Source organism: Fundulus heteroclitus, chromosome 5 (genome assembly GCF_011125445.2).
Source record: "Fundulus heteroclitus isolate FHET01 chromosome 5, MU-UCD_Fhet_4.1, whole genome shotgun sequence".
NCBI lineage: Eukaryota > Metazoa > Chordata > Actinopteri > Cyprinodontiformes > Fundulidae > Fundulus > Fundulus heteroclitus.
Genome location: NC_046365.1, coordinates 29,768,956 through 29,793,974, shown reverse-complemented (window position 1 = coordinate 29,793,974; position 25,019 = coordinate 29,768,956). Strand labels below are relative to the sequence as shown.

Sequence of the window (25,019 nt, the reverse complement as noted above, 5' to 3'; positions counted from 1 at the left end):
GGTCTCCATGTTTTCTAATATCTTATATATCAGACTGTGGTTGAAGGACCTTTTTTTTGACTCAACCAACAGGTTTAATGCACACAGTAGCGACCGTCAGGGTTTCCAGAAGTGCTCAGCTCCCGCTCTTCCTCTTTCTGCTGCTCTGACAGCGCTCCCATGGAAACCAGCGGTAAACATGGCCAACACAAGCCGTGTGTTTGTTGAGACTTACTGTCAGGCTAACTTCTTCTATTTCTGAATATGTGTTTGGTGTCTGTCTCTGTGTCTGTGTGTGTGCGTGTGTACGTCAAATTAATTACTTATTAGATTTCACCAGCGGACATTTTTTAAACACACACGCACACATACCTCACACACCCATATAGGCACACACATGCGCACAATACCAGAAGCACAACAGACCTCAGCAGCTGGCCTGACCTTGAAGATAAATACAAACTCAAAAAATGTTTCTGCAATTCATGGCTGGCGATGGCTTGATATATGACCGACATTTCAAAGGATCCATCTCAGGCGACGTGGAAATAGATATGGAGTCAACATGCGTTGCACTCACACTCACAAGCTTCCATGCACCAGTGCACTTGATTGCATTTACTGTTTTTGTCTTTTCTTTTCTTTTTTTGACGTCCGCAGGCACTGGCAGCTAATTTCAGTCAAACAGATATGTACATGTATGTAGTTTTTCTCCCCCTCTCACAATCACTTTTTTGTTGCAGGTGATAAATGATTAGTCCCTCACACTGACAGGACTCACAGACACGACTCTCAAACAAATGTAAAGACTTTAATAAACTAGAATGTCATGTTGAAACAGGAACCGAAAGTGAGCCGGTTAAAACACCTGCAGCGGGTCCTTTCAGCTGCAATCCCTTTTGCTTTCAGCTCAGACAAGCTGTCAGTGGTGAAGCCCTGACGTTATGCAGCACAGAAGCTTAGATAGGCTGGAGAAAGTCCACCTCTGAGGCCTTTAGCAGAGCCGATGTCATTGTACCAGATCAAGAAGACTAGATCTGATGAGAAACTACAATCAGTAATGATTTTAGATCTGATGTCAAATCACTCCTCTACTAAACACACCTAACGTCAGCACTTGGGACACTTTGCTGACATCTAGTGTTTAAATCTCAGCGATGACAGGCTGTCTTGTGTTTTTTCTTGTGTCAACAGTGGAAAACAAGTAAAGGTGAACACTGAATCAATCCAGATTCAAATGATGGATTCATAAAGTGTGCATGTTTCCCCTCAGACAAGAAAACAGAAGGGAAATGTCTTGCAAGGTCGCGAGGTAAATACTGACATTGAATGGAGAGGTGCCAAAATGGAAGTAGATATATTAATTTTATTGTTATTTAAGCCACTTTGGACATGCCAGCCATGTTATGGTCTTTATATACACAACAGTTGTAACGTCAGGCACTTACTGAATTTTGCATTTGTTGCAGAAACATACAAGATTGTTTTTGTTAAGGACTAAAATGTATGTCTTAGTTTGACTGCTTTTCTTTAAAACGACAACTTATTTGAGTTAAAGCTATTTAGGTTCTGGGTTGGACAACAACTGTGCATTTTTAATTCTGGATTTTGCAGAGAATAACTCGTTATCAGAAAGCAGGATGCCTAAGATATCTGCATGTTTGATCAGAACTGGTTCAAGTGTTACATGGTGCTGGATCTCCTCTCGCTTTGGAACTGTTCTGGGTTGCAGGAACTTTTTCAAAGAGTTTGGTGGAAAGGATTTTTCTCAGATAACAACTACAGGCTAAGTGCAACTTTTAAATATGAGAGTTTGGGAATCCCAACAGTGTGTGATCTGCAGAGGTGTCAAGTAACGAAGTAGAAATACTTCGTTACTGTACTTAAGTACACTTTTTAGGTATCTATGCTTTACTCCATTACTTATTTTTCTTCCTACTTCTGACTTCTACTCATTACATTTTCACACAAGTATCTGTACTTTCTATTCCTTACATTTTTAAAACAAACGTTACTCGTTACTCTTGGCTTCAGTTTAATATTTATAAATATTTATTTCACGTAATGTGCGCCATCCAATGCAGATCATTGGCGCCATCCACACCTAGTGAGAACTAGTGTAATTGGATGAGTCATATAACGCAGACACTCATTGGTTAGCTATTTGTCAAATTTGTGCCAAATTAAGCTTTCAATTCATATAGTGGCATTTTTTTTAAAGGTTACTTTATACTTTTATACTTTAAGTAGTTTTTGGAGCACATACTTTTTCACTTTTACTTGAGTAAAGAGGTCAAGTTGATACTTCAACTTTTACCAGAGTGTTTTTAAACTGCAGTATCTATACTTCTACTTAAGTAACAAATGTGTGTACTTTTGACACCACTGGTGAATTTGACCTGCATGTACCAGAGGTTGTGGTTCATGTTTTAAAACATATGTAGACTCTTCTATTTAGCAAATGACTTGATTGGATTTGGAACAATGATACTACCACCACCATGTTTCCCACAAAGGATGATTTTCCTTTATTAGGTGACTTTCTGACTAACTTTGTGATCTGTAGCTCACTTAAGAGGCAGGAAAAACATAATCAGGCCACATTCGTTGCTTATTCTTGGTTTTCACACACCTTGATATTATTGCAATCACTGATAAATATTCAAATTTCTGTATTTTGGTTCCAAATATCTTTTTTTTGCGTGTGTACGGTCTGTTTTATCAAAAACCTCGGTAATTGGTAGCTACATGCATGCTTAATATGAGGGATTGCTAAAAAATGTCGACGGCACCATGCAAGCGACTGCCTTCTGTCTTTACATGCTCCTCCAGGAGCAGGGAAGGCTGCAAGTCACTGGCTTAGTGCATTCAACTGGGTTTCCTGACATAGAAAATGTTTTAGCCAATTTCAATATTAAACTGAACTTTACTCCAGTGTTTGATAGCTAAGAGCAATTAGAGTTTATTGCTTGGAAGAGATAAAGTTGACTGAACTGATTTCTTTCTTTTGTATTTTTTGAAAGTTGCCTTTAGATGACGTTTGTTGTGAATCGGTGCTGTATAAATAAATTGAATTGAATTATCTATTGTTGGAGCACGATTTACTAAAGGACAGTGGACCAACCCCAGCAGATGAGCTGCCACCCTAAATCTTCACTGACTGTGGACATTCCCGCTTGGATTCTCTGCCTCTCCACTTTTTCTTCAGACTCTGGGACAATACATCTGAAAAGAGGACTTTTGGAACAATGAGCAGCAACAGTCCAGCTCTTTTTCGTTAGCAAGCTTCTGACGCTGTCTCTTGTTCAGGAGCGGCTCTAAACGTGGGACCCACCAGTAGTTATTTGTGTTCTTGATTATCTGTCTGCGATGGCTCTTGAAACCAGAACTTGGATTAATTCCCTCTCTACTCTTCCTCTAGACTCTGAAACCCTAATTTCCCAATAAAATGCAAAACTTATAGTCATTTAAAAAGAGGAGTTTCAACGTCTGGGCAATTGTCCAGTTCTTCTTCTCCTCAGTCCAGGTAAGATGCTTCTGACACTGTCTCTGGTTCAGGAGTGGCAGGATATATACGCTTGCCTTGTATCCTGGATAGCTCTGTTTGTGGTGGCTCCTGAAGCCGCAGTAGTCCATGACACAGGGGTGCCGTCACAAATTTTGGGCCCTATGATAAAAAAATCTTAATCATCCCAAAGACTCATATGTATAAACACAATTTTCTTTTTAGGGGCCTCTTGGAATGGTCCTAACTTTCGCCCGCATATGACACCTCTGCCATGACATGAATTATCCCCCAAACTGAACTTGAACAGACTTTGCTTTACAGTTTTCTCCTTCCACTTAACTTTCCATTAACTCAGTTTGATCCAGCTCTCTGCAAACAGCCAGCTTCTTAAGCAATGCCTTTTTTGTGGTTTATCCTCAATATGGAGGGAATCAACTGGAAAATGTCTAGTCTTCTCTATGATTGCGTTGGCCATGCCGATCAGATCAAAACACATCTGAATTAAAAATGTGTTTTTATTGTTCTCGTGTAATAAATACATTTGCTGGTAAGCTGATCTTGGGGTTTCATTAGCTGTAAATCACAATAACCCAAATTAACAGAATTAAACGTGCAGGATATTCCCCTTCCTTGACTAAATCAACACCAACTTTAACCTTTTAAATTGATTTAGCGTATGAAATAAACTGTTTGATGACAGTCCAGTTTATTGAGATGCGTCTGTGTTCCCATCCTTGCTGTAACTGACTGGTGACATTACACCGACCTTCCAGCCAGGTGGAGCATCTGCAGCGCCAAATGAACGCTCGTCTGATTTAACCTTTTTTTTTTTTTTTTTGGGAACTCCTGCTTCCGGAGTGTTGCCCGTTTCCGCACTGTTGCGCCTCTTTAACTATTCAGATACTGCAAGCGTCTCTCGGCTCGCGGTGCATGAGCCATTTCTTCATCTGCAACTCTTCAAACAGGCTTTTTTTCCCTCCCTCCGGATAAAAGTCTACATTTTCTTCCTGTGCCAAGAAGAGACAAAACTGCGCAAAACATGTCGCTGCCGCAGCAGTTAAGGGACGAGAGGTGAGTGACCAGAAATGGGAGCATAAACTGGTAGTTAAAGTGAAAGCTCTCTGTTTTACACTTCAGCTCAATTCTAACGCGCTACGCACGGATCTTCTGCGCAGCGACGCAATGTTTGCGTCGGTTTTCGGCGAGTGGTGATTTTCTGGAGGCGAAAAACTTAACTTTTTTATTAAAAAAAAATAGTATTGGCCAATGTAACAAGAACGGCAGAACGTTAAAATGAAAATGTCTTTTCCCCTTTTTTCAGTGACTTTGACCAGCTCCCAGGCAACATCCCCATCAGTGCAACAGTTGCTGATATCGAAGAGAAAAAAGGCTTCATTGACTACTTTGTAAGTCTCAATAAACACAAACCTTTCACCGCTAAATTTGTGCACATCTTTTGTGTCTATCAGTGGTGCATTTGCTCAGGGCCAGCCAGACCAAGGTATAAGCAGACTTTGTGGCTTTAGAGGTCCCCCTGGGGCCCAAGAGGACACAAATTAATCATAGAGGAGAACGTGAATGTGAAGTTAACAGCCATATTTTCAAGCCATTATAATCTTTTCTGATGTCCTGCCTAGTGTTACTCATTCTAAATAAACCAGCAAGAAAAACACTTTAAAAAAAAAAAAAAGTTCTTAGTTTGAAAAGGTTTCACACAAACAATATATATATATATTTTTAGATTTCATGTTTATTCACTATGCAAAACTGTCAGCAGCTGAAAGAAACATCCACAGTCCCTTAGAGTGATCTTGAATTTACTTTTTAATTTAGTATCAAGGAGGAAATAACGGACTCTGGGTGATTCTATAATTTAGGGTACATTGCATGTCCACTGATGTTAAATATAATTATACAATCAAATTTCTTCAAACAAATTGCATTTTATGTGTAAACTTGTTTCATGAAATAACATCACACATACAATAAATGCAATATATTCTTAATTTGGCTTAAAATGTGTCATTATGGCCCTAAATGTACAGTTTTGTCCATGTCCGATTTCAATGTGAGAAAGTTGAGGGTCCAAAAACATCCATTAAAACCACTGAAAAAAATAAATTATTTTTGCAATCTTTTTCAAAAGTCTTAATATTAAAGGAAAATAATAGTTTCAAATATGAGTTATTTATTTTAATACTTAAAATATATTAATTTATGTGGAGGCAATTTTAAACACACCATGGTGGGTCTCTTCTCAGTTTTTTTAATATTTGATGTAGAAAAGCATATTGTCAATAGCCGTATTATTAACCATCAACTATGTTATGTACATTGTCATGGCTAAAAAGTTATGAGCTCCTGATCATTTATAAATGGTTTAAGTCTTTCTTCTCGGCTTCTGGGAAGGTTTACTACAATTATTGTGGGAATTAAACGTTGAAACAGAAACCCAGAAATTAATTTCAGTTAAATCCTCATACATTCTTGGACCAGGTCTCCATGTGGTCCTTCTTGAAAATATTGAAGTAGTTTCAATGCTGGAGTAACAGGTGTATTTTTTTTCTGTTTCTTGACTAGAGGTTTGTGGTTGAGGTGAAGACAAAGGGAGGCAGTAAATATCTGATCTATCGGAGGTACAGAGAATTTTTCAACCTTCATCAATCCCTGGAGAACAAGTACTCTCCTCAGGACCCGGACAGACCTGGTCCCAACACCTGCGTTCTGCCCCCTCTTCCAGGTGAGAGCAGCATAGTGGCGCACAGACACAATTCATCAGGATGTCAGATTTCACATTGTTCAAATACCTGTCTGTCATCTTCTATAATTAAACCCTTTCAAGTCAGACTAATCTTCCATAAACTGTGCAAGAAATGAACTTTGTTTTGTATGAAGATCTCAAAGTCAGACAGGTTCCTCATAAAAAATGGTTTAAATAAATCTTAAGCTTGAAAGTTTTAGCCTGACTTTTCGATACAATTAATAACTCCCTTTAAATATGTCACACACAGAACAACAATGTGTGGTCAGTTTTTGATTAATTTCCCCATTTTTAGTGAACCATTTAATCAATATCAACAGCCCATAAACTCAGTTGTGCACAGACAGGCCGCTGGTGACACCACAAAAGGCAACAGCTCAGAGTTTCTTTTGAGTACAACCATTTGTAATTATCTTATTTGTTTTTTTCTCTCTTCATTGGACCATTTTTCAATTTAATTTCTCCAGAATACAAGTTACTTGTATTCCGTTTGGCTGCAGAAAACCTTCTGAGCCATGAGAGCACCCCTGCAAGGATTTCAGAAAAAAAGTGTGAGAAAAGAGATGTTTGAGAAGCAGGACCAGGACTGACTGGATTGGACGTATTTCATTGTCAAAGAGCAGCAGAAATTAGTTTAAGCTAAGCCGTTCAATAACAAACCTCTGGTCTGGTTGATAAGCTCTATTCAGAAGATTTTCTAGGCCAAACGATGTTTCCTGCAGAATCACCTGCAGGCTTATGATGAGCCCAATCCTGCCAGATACATCTCCATGCAAGCACCTGCAACACATCCTATCCAGGGTTCTCACCAGCTCACTTCAGCATAACGGGCCGTTACGCTGTCAGTTGTCAAAACTATGCTGTGATCAGGGCACTACGCTGTCTGACAAGCTGTGTAAATGGTGTTTTTGAACACATTTACCTGCTTATTTGCATATACGTGTGAAACCTGTCTGTCAGAAGACCTTGAGTCAGTGCTATGACTGACAGTTTCAGTCATGTGTGCTTGTTTATGTGTGCGTATCTAGGTTATTTATGTCCCAAGCCCAGCTGGGCTGACATCTGGGCTGACATCTGGGCTCCCTTTCCATGTGATTTTTTTATGTGGGTTATTGTGCATGAGTTGAGTGTCTCCCGCCTCCTTCCACCCTTTGACCCTGTGCGACCGCTAAAGGCTCCCACATACTCAGGCGTGCTGTTCGCAGTGCTGGCTTTTCATGGACGTTTACCCTTCGTGGACCTATTGCCTACATTTCTTGTGAAAAATTCCTACACTTCCAACACTTTCTGCCAGCGGGATGAAGCGGGGGAAGGTATGGTAAAATGTCTCATCAGCTAGTTGAGCACCCAGAGCCGTTTCTTATGCACGGAGACGGACTGTGATGCCAGGCGTCCTTGCAACAGCCTGCTTGGAGCAGCTGAAGATCGGTGACACATATTAAACAGTTCGATGTGATGACTTCTTGCCACCGAGTGTGTGAGACTGAGTACATGTACGCAAGGTGTCACACACTAGAGCTCTGCGCGTACCCGCCTGTGTAGACTCCACGCAGATGTTTGCGAACTCATCTCCGCACAAGTATGTGGGAGCCTTTATTGTGGCAAAGGTTTATACAATTATGTCAGCGTTGAAGCGTGGGAATGACAACAAACGCAGGTGTCATATGACGGCGTTCTTCCAGGTAGCAGCAAAACATGAAATTGGATGACAGTCACCATTGATTGGCGAGGACCAAAAGGGCTGGCCTGCATTGGCCAGTACCAGCGGCGCCTCAAGCCGGGCATACACTGTACGAGTTTTTGCCCTTTTCGGGCCGATTCTTCAGTCGTGCGAGAATTTTTTTGGATCAGGTCGAGTTTCAGCTTGATCGAGCGTCCTGTATTGTGTAGTATATGGGGGATAACGAGGGGCGATTCCTTTCACGACCACCTCCCGATCAAGAATCGGACGGTCGGATGAAAATCAAACATGTTTGAAATTCAGTCGGCTCTCGTGATGATTGTGAGCGATCGTGAGCGCCTCCTGCTGTTGAAGCAGAGTTACGACAGTCTACAAGCCGATTTCCCCCGACCTCGCGCACTGAGCACGCGCAAAACAAGTAGATTCTTCTTCGTCGTCTCAAACGAAAACATAGGAGTGGAGAGAAGCATGATGGCGGTGCGTGTGAAATGGAGTCAAACTACGGAGGAGCAACTCGTAGAATTGCCAAAGCAGCGAGTTTGTCGTTCCAGTGTGCCTAATTTATAACAGTGAGCATCGACACTTCCACTTTTTTCTTCTTCTACTGTTGACATTTGGCTTCCGGGTAGTTGAGTCTGAGTAGCGCCATCTCTCTACGGGGCTGAGTCCGGCGTGTGGTTTTTGAACGTACAGTGTGAGCAGTCAGGTCACATCAGAGCGTCGGGCCGCACAGTGTAAGAACAGATATCGTGAGCAGCGAACTTTTAAAAACCTGCGGTTTCGTCGTACAATTTGAGCTGTATCTGAGAACAACAATCGAAAATATTGTGCAGTGTATGCCTGGCATAAGTCATCAACAAAGATGTAATTTCTGCTGAAAAGTGAAAATCCAAGGTGGTTGGAGGGTTAAATTACTTGAATAAACAGAAGTCTGACATCGATCCGCCATAAAAAGGAGACTTCCAGTGGCCAAAATAACGCTCGATGAAGCTGGTAGGCCTTCACAGTGTGGTGTTTGCGCTCACTTTTAAACCTTTGACTCTACTTTTATTCTGGCCTTGTTTGCCAACCACTTCCATGATTTCAGCCTAAATGGACACATTAATAATTACTGTATTATCATTATTAGCCATTATCTATGCAATTGCCTAATATGCATCGCATAGAACATAACGTTACAAACTTTTTGCAATAATATTATCAAAGGTGAATACATTTACTAATTTTACCACTTGTGAATATGGACAGAAACTAGTAAGACAAAACTTCACACGGGAATACAAGCAAGTCTGCACCAGTGAAACCCTACAAAAAGAGAGGAATATGTTTATTTATTATTTAAAGTGGCAAGACCATGAACAAAGTTATTTCTGCTCCATACATTTTATACTTAGCAAGAAAGTGCACTCTTAGGAAGTCCTCATAGGTTTCTCCCTCTGCAACACACCCACTGCATATTTCTCAGACGCCAAACATCAAAAACATTTTCCCAAAGCAGGACTCAAGCAGCAAGAACTCCCAAACCAGAAGTGCAAGAACAAAATGATCTCAACACACAACTAGCATCATTATGTATCTGATTTTGTGTTACTTTGAGTTGTTTCAATAATTTTATTTTTTTTACTTTATATCTTACTGAAGCATAACTTTGACTGCATGTATTTGTCTTTGTCTTGTCTCAAAAACAGCGATCGTGCTTTACAATTTAATTAAAACATTCATTCCATTAGCAGTGGTAACTTTTACTGTTTGTTCGGAGAAGAAAAGAAGAAGTATAATCTGCATGGCCGCATTAATTTCTGGTTTCACATTGCCTGCAGTGATTTTTCCCTCTCAGAGCTCTGCAGCACACTGAACAAAGAGGAAATGCTATGAACTAGTTTGCTGCATTATTACAGCCTTGCTATCCCCTAACCTTTACTCTTAAATTCATTATGCTTCATGCATTTAGAGACAAACAGATTTTATAAAAGCAGCTGGTTAAAGTCCTTCCTGACCAAAAACGTGATCTGAACTAAAATTTTAAAAGCAGCTACAGCCATCAGCTCTGTTTAATACATTTGTGCTCTTGGTCAGTCTACACAGAGAAGTATAACAGTTACATCATACATTATACAATACATTAGCTGTAAATAAGATTTTTACTAAAAGAACCTTTAATAAAAGACTTACTGCCGTTAAACCCAGTCAGCTAGGCACGTGCACGGAGCGACCTCTAGTAGTTTTAAAGCCCCTGCCCTTTTGCCTCAGATGAGAAAAGTACCCTCTCTGCTGAAGCTGCATTTTTCTTCATTTCAAAATAAAAAGCTCCCTCCATTTATTTCTCCCTATAAGGGTTTTGATATCATCTAGGCATCACATTTGCTGAAAAGCTTGACTTTTCATACAGTAAGACATGTGATATGATGGCGGTCTGCAATTAATGGACTGCTGGCTAGATGCGCAAGTCTTCCATCCGAAGTGCTAAGCAGTCCTTAAATGTTTTTCCTGCTGCTTCATGCAGGTGGTTTTTGAACAGTTGCTGCAAGGACAGCTATAAAATGCATGGGACCTTCAAGGTTTGCAGAGTAAGGCTCAATCCGAATGCCCTTATAGAGCCACGACTCTTTAGCCAAAGCAGAAGTGCGTCAGCGGTCGCCATAAGTGCTGTCTGAATAGTGCTGTCTGTAAGGAAGGAGGTAGGAAAAGGAGCTTGTATGCTCCTTCCTGCAGCTAGTTTTGCCAAGTAACCTCACAACGTCCCTTACTGGCGCTAAGAAGCCTTGAGGTATCCCACAATGCTTTGCGTGACCTGACGTATCAGCACAACCCCCTCACGAAAATCAACAAAAATGTCCAGAGAGAAGAGTGCACACTTTGTAGTGGATTTAACTCTGGATTTAACTCGCATGATCCATGTGCGTTTCTGTCATTTAATGATGTCGGAGTTAAAGGCAGTCCGATTTTAGCACAGCAGTCCTCCCCACCATAGGGTTCTTACTATTTACCCCATGAAAGGCCAAGGAACAGGAGCTAGGAGCTATTATTAAGGATATTCGGATGGAGCCTAAAGCTTGATGAGTGCTAAGAACTTAGAGATGGCAGGCCACCTGTACGTGCTAAAAAAAATGTTTTCTTAAATATACAGTTGGGTTATTTTGTAAAATGTTTTAAAATATTTTGATGTTAATAGAACAAAAAGAGGTTAACTGTGCGGCTTTTTTTTGCATAAAAATGATTTTATGGTAGTTTGTTTTTATTTTCAATAAATGCCATAATTCAGTGTTTTGAATTCTGGGTCAGAAATGTTTAAAGGGGAAATGCAAAACCCACTTTTTTTTATCCCTTAAATCCATTTTGTTGTGTAATCAGAGTCTCTAGGAGTGCAGAAATGTTGAATTTAGTCTGTCCAGGAGCTGCGTAGATATCCTTATATTCTGGTTTGGTTGCATTTTTCAAACACTTCAGTGTCATGTGTTTTCTATGACATTTATTCAGAACAAAGAACAAAGGGGGAATCAGACCAAAGCATTGCAGTTCCACTTTATTTAGACCGCAACTGAATGATTGCGATGTGACAAGCAAGAACTGATATGTCCTCTTTAAAGCATATTTAAAGTTATTAATAATGGCAGTTTAGCATGTTAAATGGGAAATGCCCCTGCTTAGGGTCATTCCCCTCATCCTTCAGTTACAAATCTCTAGTTGCTTGAGGATGAATAGCGTTAGGTGCATTCACAGCTAAATGCCAAGTTTCTTTTAGGACAAGACAGTAGATTGATAAATTTAATCCTTAGAACAACAAAAACTTGTTTTTTAATGCTCGGACCTCCGTTGGGAGAAAGACCGCCCAAGTGGACTTTTATCAATTATTTTCAAAGACCCTTAGTTTCAAGTTACAATATTTGTGATAATTATTAATACATTGTTTAGTTATTAAAAATCATGCACAACATGGCCGTGCCTGTTATTCATTTATTTATTCAATTTGATAATTGCAGTTATCCTATTTGATTAGACGTATATTGGTTGTGTTAGCATAAGTAAGTTAAATATACTTTACTGGGTTTTTTATTTTATTTTAAGAATAAGTTTAGCGATGGGTGCCCTTTTGTTTTTGCTTGAGGACCTGACCTGAAAAAGTTCTGTGCTCGTGTGTGCAGTCACCCTTACGTCATGAGTCCATAGTATGTAATGTTCCTGAGTAAACGTCTGCATTATAGACCACATGTTGTAGTGGCACTGAAAAACAGTGTGCCGGATCATTTAAAAACCTTCTACTAGTTAAAGAAGCTTGATACGGAGAATACATCAGTCACAGATGATCACTGCTTTCGTCCAGAAGAGGAACACACTTGAGTTTTTATTGCTTTTCCTTGAGTGCCATTAAATAAAATGGGAACAAGCTTTCTAAACTGAGCATGCACAACCGAACCCTCATTTTAAAATGTTGGTATGTACCAAACTTGTATTAAGACGTATTCGATTAGTTTTTTTCAAATATGTTGCTTTATGAGGAGAAATCTTACTAACTTGGGTGGCCATTTGCTGTAGGAAGTAGCTGCAATGGCAAAAATCTTTGCTGAATTTGGTAGAAAAGCATCACCCAAACCACTAAGGAAACCCAGTTTTGCTGCTAAAACGCAAAGCTTTTTCCTCCAAGATTTTTTACTAAACAGTAAATTCAGTTTATCAATATAGTTTATAGATCAGACCTGGGCATTTTATCTGTCCATGAGCCATATCTAGCCCTTTAAGAGGTGTTCAAATGCTGGGCAAGAAAAATAACAATTAGACATGCATAAGGCAAGCATCATTTTGAAGATGATGCCTTTCATTTTCTATTTAAGCATCCTCTTACGCTGCTTCAACAATGTGCCATTGTAAAAAGAAATGAATAACTAAAATGTGTCATTGTGTTGCCATAAACAGAGAAGTGCAAGTTACTCTGAGAAATGTTTGCTTTTCTATTTGGATTTTTTTTCTTCAGTCCTGAATGTTAAAAAATCCATTTAAAAGTTTATGCTTTATTCTTTTGCTCAAAGGGACATTTTTTAGATTAAAAAAGAAGCCACCACTTTGCACTAAAAGTAAAAATTTATCATAGGTGAGGTTGCTGCAGTTTGAATAATATCTAGCCAAAAATTACTATTTGCTCATATGAGGTATTATTTATTTTAATGTTGCTGCTTCAACAAGGGTGGGTTTAAAAATAAATTTTTACTTCTACCCACTCCTTTTAACATACTTTACTATTGTTCATCTTTTGCTTGTTTTTTAAAATGTTTTACCCTTTTTAAAAAAACAAAAAAACAAAAATAGAGACTTTAATTGCTTAAGTTGACATTTAACAAAACCTAAACAAAATTGTGAATAGTTATGTATTTGACAATAATATTTGTATGTGTCAGAAGTTTGTAATGACTTGTAATTCACATTGCTGCCAAGTGAATAAATACAAAATAGTCTACAGTAATAGTCAAACAGTAAAAACTCAAAGGGAAAAATCACCACAAATATCAATTAAAACCATCAGAGATTCTTTCTTGTTAGATTTGAATTTGGGCGAGCATTACACTATCCAACAGTTATAATAAAAATGTTTGAAAACTTCTGGACAACATGTTTTTCAGGCTTACGGGCAGACTCGGTTTTCTCCTGGCGGGTTTTTTCATGTAAAATGAATCTGAGCGTAAAGACATTAATGTTTCTATCAACTCAAATCGCTTCTTTTCAAGACTTCCTTTTTTGATTTCTCCTTCTGAGTTGAAGCGACATTTACCAGATTGATTAATTACTGGTAGATAGTAGTCCTGTTATGACCTCTGGCTGTTGGGAAAGCCTATTAGTTAATATATCTATAGACGTTTGGGTGTTATTGACTTTTTCATGAGCTCTTAATTCTATCGTTGAACTTGTTGATAAAGTTACTTGGATAATTATTGCAGAACTAAGTTTTAATGACACTGAGTTATATATGGAAAGAAGAGAAAATAAGACACATGGTGGAACCGACAGACCCATTTCCCTGCGTTTAATAACCCAGATCCTGCAAGGAATCAAGTTAACTGCCAAAAAAGGAGATAAACCTCTTTGAACTAAAAGTTTGTACCATATGCAATGAAGCAGACACTTTAATTAAAAACGACAAGGAGGAAACAAACATCAGGAAGATAGTATAGAGGCCATTTGTGAGTTTTTAGGGTTTATTGATAGTAGTGATTAAAAGAGGGATTATCAGGCAAGACGAGCTTTACATTTATTTATTTCTGTTTTTTTTTACCCTTATAAGATGCTCTCTGCTGTAAGTTTGTGTCAAACAGCAGTCAACAGCAGCACTGGAATGTGGCTGTGTGTCTTCTTTACCTTGGTATCTATGGTTTAATCAGCTGATTGTTTTTCCAAATGTCTCTTTCTGGGATTTGTCATCATGTCTGCGTAGATTATGTAAACCTGGAAGCCATGGTTTAAATCAACCAGAGTCTGAAGCCTTCCAGTTGATGGCTCGGACCGTCGGGTTTGTAGGTGGAGGTTAGGGTGTGTGTGCTGACTACACCTGCAACAGCTTCTAGTTCGCCTTTGTCTTGGTTTAATCAAGACTAATTGCTTTGTCATTCAACAAAAACCTGAATTTGCTTTTACCACCTGATGTCATGCATGCATGTGTCATACTTAGAGCATGTTTTGTATGATATGGTTCTAAACTCTCACATTTCAAGACATCTCTCTTCCCATCATCACTCTTAGTTTGTTGTGGTCGACCCTAATATGTTCCTGGGCCAGAGAGGACGTATAGTCCTTCAATCAGGGTGTGGTTTTGCCCTCGGTTCTCATGACCTGTAAAACTTCCAGAAGTATAGATCTGTCTTTAACCCAATTTGTTCTTTGAAAGACCTTTTGTAAAACAAGGAGCCTTTATTGGGAACAATTTAACACATTTTCAAAAACCTTACGGCTATGATGTGTTTTGCTATATTAGGAAAGTTCTACTTTCCCACTAACTCAGATATAGCAGCTGCCGCTACGGAGTCTGCTGGTTTAATTGGAGTGCCACATCTCATCAGCATGGAAAGGGAATAAGAGAGACAGTGGGGAAAATGGAGGGAGATAAAGGAGGATAGGTTGATAGGTAGATGGGCTAAAATAAAAGAATACAGGCTCTTACTCAGGAGTTTCAGCTTTTCTCATTAATGGCAAAGCTTATAATGAATGTGTGTTCAGATATGACCTTTACTAGACTGTTTTGTTTCAGGGATTGTGTAATGGTACGATTGTCTTATCAAGGGCTGTGTGTTTGATGGACTGATATTTAGTTCACATGATATGACAGTGTTCTGTAGTCAAACAGAACCCTTGGCTCTCCCATGGCTCTAAATATCTCTGATCAAGTTATGTGACTCATGTATTCCTTTCAAAATTATGTAATTTAGATACTCACTTGCCAGGTGAAACTCCACATCATATTTATTTTTATAAACACTTCTGATTTGCATGCAATATGGTGTATAATTGTGTAAGAAACAAGATGCATCTCCTTGAAAAGCTCCTAAGTATAAATACTGAGTTATGTACGCCCCCAACACTTTGTATTCTGATTGTGTGTTGATTGATTGTTCTTGATCACTTGTGAACAGGTTGTTCTTCAGTATTTCTTATAATTTTAATAAAGGTTTTGAAGAATAAAAAAATTATGGCAGCTTCTATTGAAACAGCCGTAACAAATGGGTTAGAGAAACTACTGAACTAGGGTGACCGCAGTCCCCGTTTTGGACCATCTGTCCCCAGCAAAAGCTGTTCCCTGAAATGTCCCTGATTTCAGCGTTTTATAGATGGTGTAAAAAAAAAAAAAAAGTTGCGCACAGCGAGAGCTATTACCTTGTCCCGCTGCTGTCAAGTAGATGAGCCAATGTTAAAAAATGCATCTAAATACAAATGCTTTCTTTAAACATCGAGTTTTCTACATAAAGTACAGAAAATGGCAGCAATATTCTTTTTTCTGCTGGGAGAAACACGATAGTCACCTGACCAGGTTGTAAGCCAATGGCCAAAAAAACAAACACTGAAACATTAAGGAACCAAATTGTGCCAATACAACGTTTCCCCCTGTGGACAAATCCACAGGGGGAAACATGCTGTTACATGTTTTTTTTTTTTTTTAACATGTGTTTACATGTTACATGTTTTTTTCAGTAAGACTGGGTTATATGTTTCAGACAGTTCCATTACTTCACAAATATGCCTCATTTTAGTGGATTTCCAAAGTAACCAGCAGGAATGAAAACACTGAAAGTGTAAACCTGCCAAATATACATTCCTTGTTTAATTATTTTTCACAAGTTAACTGTAGACCTCTGTCCGGCCTTAGAGCATCAGATATTGCATCTTTGCTAAATTGCAAGTGACGTAAAATCTTTTGTATAAATATAAAGAAAAACCCATCAAGTCATACATTTCTGTTCATAGATCCATAAAGGTTGTCTGTAAGAACAAAGTCATTAAAATTTTTATTCTGCCTTTAATTTTGACCACAGGAAAAATCTACATCGGGAACAAAAAGGATATTGCAGAAAGCAGAATCCCTGAACTCAACACGTACATGAAGGTAATCGCATTTAATTCTGTGTAAAGTGCTTTTTTATTTAGTTCAAAGGAAAGGGCTGCTGGCATGCTTGCAGTCTTCTGCAGCGTGCGTTGCAGAAACCTACATCTTAGTGGGCAGAATGATGCTGTAGGTGGATAAGCACCGACTCAGATATTTCAGCTGTAGTTTGGAGATCGAGCTCAACGTGTAGGCGTTTCTGCTCTCTTCTCTTTGCTCTGCCCTGTGCCCACATTACGTCTGACTGACTTTAGTTGAGGGACTTTTGACATGTTTCACTGTTGCTCCATTGCTAAAAACATGATCAGGTTCTGTTTCTCCCACTCACTCACTTCTCTTTTCTCCTTTGCTGTTTCTACTACAACCTACGTTGCTCTCACTTCTCACTCTTTCGCCTTTGCTTGCCTTGTACTTGTAATACTTCTCATCTCCTCTGTTTTTATCCACTTCACCCATTCCACTTCTTTGACTTTTCCACCACCCTGTTTCTTGATGCCTTTATTATCCATCATTCCAACTGTCTTTTAAACCTTTTAAATCTTTACTAACATCTCTAGACATTGACAGTCAAATTAATCTCCATTTGGCCTGGTGCTCATGTCAAATTTTCTGACTAAATCCAGGAATTTATGGCAATAATGTGCAAATGCATTGTTCTTATGTTTGAATAGCCATGACAATATTGCCCTTTACTGCGCTACCTCTTCTTTTTTTATTTTTTTTTAAACAGATGTTTATTCCTTACTCCTTTTTCCAAAGTAGCATCTCCAGACCTTCTGTGTTACATTCATGCACAGTCTACTGTGTATATAGTCTAGATTCTGTATATATATCTATCTATTTTGTTTGCACCATCAACACCAAGGCAAATTCCTTGTAAGTGCAAACCTACTTGGCAATAAACTTGATTCTGATAAAAAATGTAGGAATACTTATGATTTAACTAGCTTTTTTTGGCAAATGACTAAAGCATGACATTGTGTCGTATGATTCAGTCGTATAATATTTCCAGTTTCCTTTTTATCAATGCACATAGATTCACCAAAGCACTAATCATCCAGCCATACATTGTCTTTTGCTTAGCCAAAATCGGCATGTCGGGGTAACAGGTACAGAAGAGAATCCCAGATATGCTTCTTCCCAGTGACACTCTCCGTCATCTCAGGGGGATCTCGAGGCATTCCCAGGCCAGAAGGGAAAAATACTCCCTTCCAGTGAGTTCTACGTCTGTCTTGGGGTGTTCTCAGAGTGTGATGTGGCAGAAAACCACCTAAGGGTACCCAGGAAGCATCCCCCTCAGATGCCTGATTCACCTCAACTACAAAGCAGTACTACATCCAATTCAAGGTTTCTCCAAATGACCGTACCCTCTAAGGTTGAGTCCGTTACTTGTGTCCTGCACTAGTTGAGGTTCAGAATGTCGCTAAACTGGTAAATCAGGAACTTTGCTTTCTTGGTGCAGCTCTTTCCTCATTTTCTTCTATCGATCCATCTCCCGCTCCACCCCACCACCCCTGGTGAACAGGGCACTGAGAGACTTGATCTGATGAATAAACTGACCTCAGACCCTGAGGGAGTACTCTTCCGCTTTCGGGTTGAGAGCCGTGGCCTCAAGCCAGAGTTACACATTTACGCGACAGACGTCTCAAAAGAAGTCAGTCACAAGGAACACTTTATAACTTCGCTTGATGCACATAGCATTCAGTGCTGTTCCTTTTTTAAAGTGGGTGTTGCAAAACATCAAATTTGTGTACAATAAATGTTCAACCATCTGTACCAGATGAAGAATCAAGATGAAGAATATTTTATTTGTCACCGCGGCAAAACTTCTTTTTGGTCACCACGGTTCACATTACACAGAATGAAGGCAAAAAAATAACAAACAGCCGATGAACCAGGGTTACATTTTTTTTAAGCGTTCAGGAGAGTCACAGATGACGGGTGCTTATTGAACAATAATGAATTGAGGCTTCGTTTACACCTATGGAGAAAGTGCAACCCCAATAGACAACTCTATCTACAGTTAGTTTGACCTAACAAGTGTACCATTTGGTGTTCGTAGAAGTGTATGTAACATTTCCCGATAAATATTCCCTCTGTTTTAATAGTCAGCCGTGCATATGCTTGTCAATACGAGCTCTTCCTACTCAGTGAGCGCTTCTATTCCTGTACTGGGGTTTGTGAGGATAGAAATGGTGAGTATAGATCGGCAGTCAAGCTTACAGGAGCTGTTTTCATCCTGGCCACTTTGTTGGAAAGGGTTTTAAATATAGTAATAATGCGTTTCTCGCCCAAAGTTGGTACAAACACAGCAAGAAAATGATAAATGCTTGCAAACTACCCGTCATAATGTGAACAGGGTCTTAAATGGTAAAAATGGTAAATGGCTTGTACTTGTTTAGTGCTTTAACTAGTCAGACGACCCAAAGCACTTTGTACTACAATCAGTCATTCAATGGGCCCTCTGACCACTGCCAGCATGCAATACGGGTGAAGTGTCTTGCCCAAGGACACAACGACTGAGACAGTCAGAGCGGGGGATTGAACCGGCAACCCGCCAATTGTGGGACGAACTTCCTAACTCTTGCACAACCCTAACTTCTGCGCCACTGTTGCCCCAATAATTCATAAACACAACAAAAAGGTCTCAAATGAAAAATGTTATTGATGTAAAGATAATGAAATAATTATTTTACATAAGAGCAAAAAAAATACTGTGGATTTTTTTCCCTTTTTCTTCTTCTCCGTGTTATTTATTTATAGGTGCACAAATTATCTGCAGATTATTCTTTTATATGTATAAATGCAGTGCCGCGCATAAGTGCGTGAGTTTTGGTGGTCGGTCCTTTTTTTTTGTCAGGTTCTTTCTGGTCCAGTTAAAGATGATGGATTTGATGGTATCCCATTTTGTGCAGATTCATCATCATAAAAAAGATTAAAAACATTTAAGTTACATGTTGTAATATAACAAAATGGGGTAAAAAACCCAAGGCGGGTAAATACTTTTGCCAGGGACCTGTACCAGTTTGCGTGGCAAAATGGCTGCTCGTACAATCCTTGTTTGTTACATTGTTCATGCATTTATTCCCTATTCTTTATCCTTGTCTAAATCTTTATTATTGCATGCTTTCAGTACCCCCACCTCATCTTCTCTCTTTCTCTCCTCAGAGGTTACTTGGTCTTCCAACATGGCTGTTACTTGATGACACTCTCCGGATGTTCTTCTACCAGACGGAGCAGGACAGTCAGCACGAGCCACGGGCCCTAAGACGTCTTCGTCCACCTACTCGCAAAGTGTAAGCCCCACTGCTTAAAAAATAAAAGCGCACTTAAAGCACAGATACAGTATCAGCTGAAATAAGGGGATGGGACCATTTCCTAAATGTGCAAAGCAGCCTGAATAACCTCAGTGCACATCTGCCTAGATTGTGGTTTTTTTCTGGGAAAAAGGCCGCAGCGAACACCGGAGACATTAATCTGTTTATCGTACGGATTGCGTGCAACACCTTTTCTGCAAGCTAGCCCTTCCAAAAAAAATTATAAAACTTACACCAGATCACATGAGCCATTTATAGAGAGTGAGACTAAATTCAGCCCCTTTCATCACTGCTAACTGAATAAATGGGTTCTTTTTACCGTTCGAGTTAGCCCGCCCTCTCCATGTGAGATATTAAGTCAGTTTTTAAGACAAGTTTTTACAGAAAGGATCAAAACTTATACTTACTGTATCTGAAACAGAAGTCCCTCATTATACACAATTAAAGGACCAAGAATGACCTGAGACTTTTGCTCAGTTATATTGCTTCTGTGAGAGACTTTAGTTCAATCAAAATAATAATGTGTTTACACTGTGCACAATTAATAGGCAAGTCTTATTTTTATTCATCACCAACGACAGGTGAACTCTCTTTGAATCCAAAATGTTAACAAACCGCAAACAGGAATCTTTTAAGAGATTCAAAGTGAGGTTTTGCCTTTCTTAGAAGAATATTTATATGTGCTGCATCCCTCTGAGAGATTTCTGGTATTTTTTTGACTTATTGGACTTATTTTTTTGCTCATTTTGCCTAAAGAAAAGAAGCTGGCTTCGTAAGTATGCACCCCTTCATACAGAGTGTTAACCTCCTTTGGCCACTGCATCCCTAATTACACAGATACTCATCACCTGCTATGCTTAAATCCATTAAGCATTCAAGTGTATCCAGCTTGCAGTTAGAAAATGGGTCTGAAAATTATGATATGGTCAAAATACTCCTTTGGCTAATAATTGTGCACACAGCGTATGCCTGACAAACGAGGCTAACACATTCGCCTTAATGGATTGTGTTTACATTATGCAATACTTTAAAGAGTGAAGGATTTGTAACATTTTACATTTCATTGATGCCGGTCAAGATTAGCTTTTATAACTATTCTCAAAGGATCGCATCAGCTTCCTGTTGTGTAATGAGAGAACAAATGAAAGAGGTTTTCAAACTATGAGGAAGTTCCTTTGTTAATTTTGGAAGAAATGACGAAATGCTGAAAACCACGCAGAGCTGAAAAGGGGAGTAGAACAGAGGCAGAAAACAGAACCAGTGTGGGCAATCAATGGGAAGTGCCAGTTTGAGACATGATTTCATGCAAATACTGCTGGATGTCAGCTGATGATTGAGTCACAGCTGGGCTGATGATGACTCCCGGCAATTAAATGGAAGTGAATCTTCACTGTCATGCCTTAAATAGTCAATAATGTGTATTTTACTAGAACCGTCTTCACTTTTTTTAATTATGAGTTTTATATTTGTTTGCTTTCTTGGGGTTCTCAAAATTTAGGTTTAGTTTTTAGTCCTATTTAGTTCATTGCTCTGATCGTATGGTATGATGCAGTAGCTCAAACGGCTCCATGTTTTTCTTATGTCTGTTTATTTTGGTCTGTTATATTTAGTTTAGTTCTAGTTCCATTGGAATAGTCTTTTTTATTTATGTGGTATTTTCCCAAAATCAGGAGGATTTTGGGAAAATCTGGAGGCCCCTGCACTCCAGATTATGGTCACTTAGGTCTCAAGGACCTCTGACAATGTCTGGATGTCTCTGGAAAGCCGCAAATTTGACAAACTGCATTTCACTGAAAGTCAACCATGACACTTCTCCTCTCAGTACGTGCCGGATAGATTACAATGCTACAATCAATACTACCATGACAAGTATTTTCTGCATTTAGCCTGCAGGTTTTTTGGTCACCCAACCAATGCAGAATCTGGAGATGTTGTCCATTGTTCACAGCTAAAAGTCCTCTTCCACAATTAGCTCTCTTGTCTTGTCTCTTGTTGATTTCCTTCTCATAGAAGTTGTTAGTTTAGAAATGAAAGTAACTTGTTCTTGAAGTGAATGTGATATGATTCAAAAAATAAAAACTGCATTTTCTCACACAGTAATTAACCAGTGCTGATTTTCCTAAATTTTAAAAACATGATATTGTAGATATGAGCTGTCTGAGTGATTCTCCAGTGCCTTGCAGAATGTTCCTGCCCTTTGAATTTTCCACATTTTGTCACATTTCCATCCACAAGATTGAGATCTTTATGTGCTAGATCACCAGGAAGTGGTGCATAGTTGTAACATGGAAGGAAAAGGGTACATGGTTTAATCTTTCACAAATAATTTTAAAAATATGGTTTGCATTTGCATTTGACCCTTGAGTTAATACTTTACAGAACAACCTTTCTGTAAAGTTATGTCTCTACCTGCTTTACACATCCAGAGAAGTTATTTTTTTTTCCTTCTGAGCTATTGTTCAGTCAAATTGGGATAAGAACATAGATAAAAAATCATTTTCACGTCTTGACACTGGCTTGGATTCAGGTCTGGACTTTGACTGGGCCCCTCCGACACATAAATATGTTTTGATCTAGACAACATCATTATTAGCCTCGTGAGACCATCCTGATCTCGCGAGGTTTCAAGGTTTCACTCGCAGATCAGTCTGGATACTCTCCGTTAAAGAAAATTTGGAGCCGTTCACCAAACGAACGTCCAATCAGCGTTGGCTTTGAGGCGGGTTGAGGTGTGACGCAACGGGAAGCGCGTCAGTTCAGTCTAAACAACATGGCGGCTTCAGCCGATGAAACTAGCGTTAGCGTGGCTATCGAGCAAGTTTATCGGAATTACAGAGTATTTCTCTGCTGAGCTAACGAGCCTTTACCTGCAGCAGCAAGAGTAGCTTGGCTTGTGGTTGTGTTTTCGTCGTCGCTCTGTTACGAGCGACGACGAATCTGATTGGTTCATTTGGCCCGTCTATCACCAACATAGGCCAATCAGCTAACCAGTATTTTCGCCCCTTCCCAAAATTACTTCAACGGAAGGTTTCCAGATGGATATGCGGAGCAAATCTATCTGGCGGAGTCAGGTAACATCATTATAGCTCTGGCTGTATGATTGGGTTCATTGTCCTTCTGGATGGTGAACTTCTTTTTCACTTACTCCATTTGGCTTTATTCTTTCCACTCTTCCAGAAAAACTAGATTTTTGTAGTTCAATGTAGTTAATTGAACTTTGATCTGTGAGATGTTTCAAGCTTGGGATCTTGTTTCACTACCAAACCCTGTTTCAAAGGTTCTTTATCATACTTTTTCCAAAGTCAACCATAGGCATATGATAAAATATTGCCATTGGCACTACAGAGTATTAATTTGTTATGAAATATTAGTCATTTTCTGTTGTTATTTGCCTAACCAAGAAGACAGACGCTTGCCTTAACTGTGACGCTGCCTCTCCCCATGTGGGGTCACCCTAGAGCCGCTGCAACATGGTATCAAAAAAACAGCATTTGCTGTCGCTGTGCAGATTAGGTGCTAAAAGAGCTACTTCATCTCAATCTAGAGTAGAAATGAACGCGCTCTGCCTCACATCACCGCTCCAGGGTGTGTTGTTTACTGGGCAGGGGCAGTCAAGGTAGGTACTTCCTGTAGGGGGCAGGTAATGACCACTCTACCTAGACCAGTATGGAACACGTCCAGGACAGGGAGGGGCTGCTGCTCGGAGAGCAAAATTCAAGAGGATTACTCACTCATGCATGAGTCAAGCTAAATACCACTTTCGGCATGATATTGCCCCACAGGTGGGGCCTATTTTCTGATTAGGTGACTTCTGAAGGCAGTAGGTTGTGCTGGATTTTATTTAGACGGATCCAAACATAGAAGGCTGAGCACAAATCAATGCATTACGAAATAAAACACAATGAAGATTTAGTAACTTGACAAATGTGAAAATACAAGTGGCATGAAGAGGTTGGCAAGGTAATATCTCCTCATATTGCTCTAATTTCATGATTACTTTGAGATAAGATGCAAAGAAAACAATGCAAGCAAACTTAGACAGATATACTGGTGAGAAAAATCCACTTCCTCTAAGACGGCGGTTTCTTATTGCCTTGTTTTCTTATGGTCCATATATAGGAAACACGTTAAAAGGGAGGCTCTCTCAACAGGATATTTTGCAAAGTTTGACTTCTGCTGTTCTGTGCCTGCTCTTGTTTAATCAATTCAAAGAATAATCACCCTTTAAGTTAACGGGAAATCTTTTAGCCTTTTTAGTCTCTTAGTGAGTGTGAGTCTCCTGCTGTATTTGAAACAATTTCACACGCTTGGTGTTCCCATCGACCCTTCAGAACAGAGATACATCTTGAGGTAAATGGGACATTTACTTTAAGCTTTGTTCCATCAGCAAAAATTAGTTTGCATTTTTAGACAACTTGATGCATATTTTTGCTTGGAATTTTAATATTTGACTTGCATACAGTAATTTTGTAGGAGCATAAAGCCACTGTAATTTCTACTAAATTAGATCTTGCATAGGCATGATCATTTATTTTAATGTAGAGTCTCTGGTATAATGCATGCAAGCCTGTTCATTTGAATTTGAATTCATTTATTGAAATTAAGACAGTATGCGTGGGCCATAAACTAAAATTCATGTGGTATTGGCTTCCATGAGACTTTGAGAAAATTTAACATTTGCTGAAAGAAAAACTCTGCACTCAGCTTGTTGATTACTAAGTGTCTGCAAACTATTTACATGTGTTTTACATGAAGGATGGGAAAGAATAAACAGATTAAATTTGTGATTAGTAAACTGTTAAAACCGTGAACTTGACACTTAGGAGAATTATATATATATATATATATATATATATATATATATATATATATATATTTTTTTTTTAAGTCAACATAAAAGTTTTTTGTCTGCCTCAGATAAGTGGTTAAATTAATTGTTTTTGGCATAATGGAAAATATTGGTGCCAAATCTGAAGTTAAGACATGCGGCTGTTGATCAAACATTTAATACTAAAAAACAAAAGGTGTCTCTACATGTTATGGAGAAAAGAAATACATCTTTTGACAGAACAACCAATTGCTTAGGACATATTTCAGAGGTGCAGATAACAGACAGACCAATAGCATAAATGTTTAATCCGCTCTGGGATTCTGACCAAGAAATACACAGTCTTTTTCTAGCTGTAATTGGTGAA

The 25,019-nt window shown here is 39.0% G+C and overlaps 2 protein-coding genes across 2 annotated transcripts in view; one reads left to right on the top strand and one right to left on the bottom strand.

The window, feature by feature from the left end:
• The window catches only part of pvalb7 (parvalbumin 7), a 55,512-nt gene that overhangs the window by 16,254 nt on the left and 14,239 nt on the right, over nt 1-25,019 (bottom strand). The window lies entirely within an intron of this gene.
• The window catches only part of ncf4 (neutrophil cytosolic factor 4), a 48,855-nt gene continuing 28,183 nt past the window's right edge, over nt 4,348-25,019 (top strand). Inside the window, exons 1-5 of the mRNA XM_012849502.3 lie at nt 4,348-4,558; nt 4,809-4,893; nt 6,068-6,227; nt 16,440-16,510; nt 19,676-19,803. Of these exons, the coding sequence (XP_012704956.2) occupies nt 4,527-4,558; nt 4,809-4,893; nt 6,068-6,227; nt 16,440-16,510; nt 19,676-19,803 (476 nt within the window). The 5' untranslated portion in view covers nt 4,348-4,526. The remainder of the gene's footprint in view (nt 4,559-4,808; nt 4,894-6,067; nt 6,228-16,439; nt 16,511-19,675; nt 19,804-25,019) is intronic.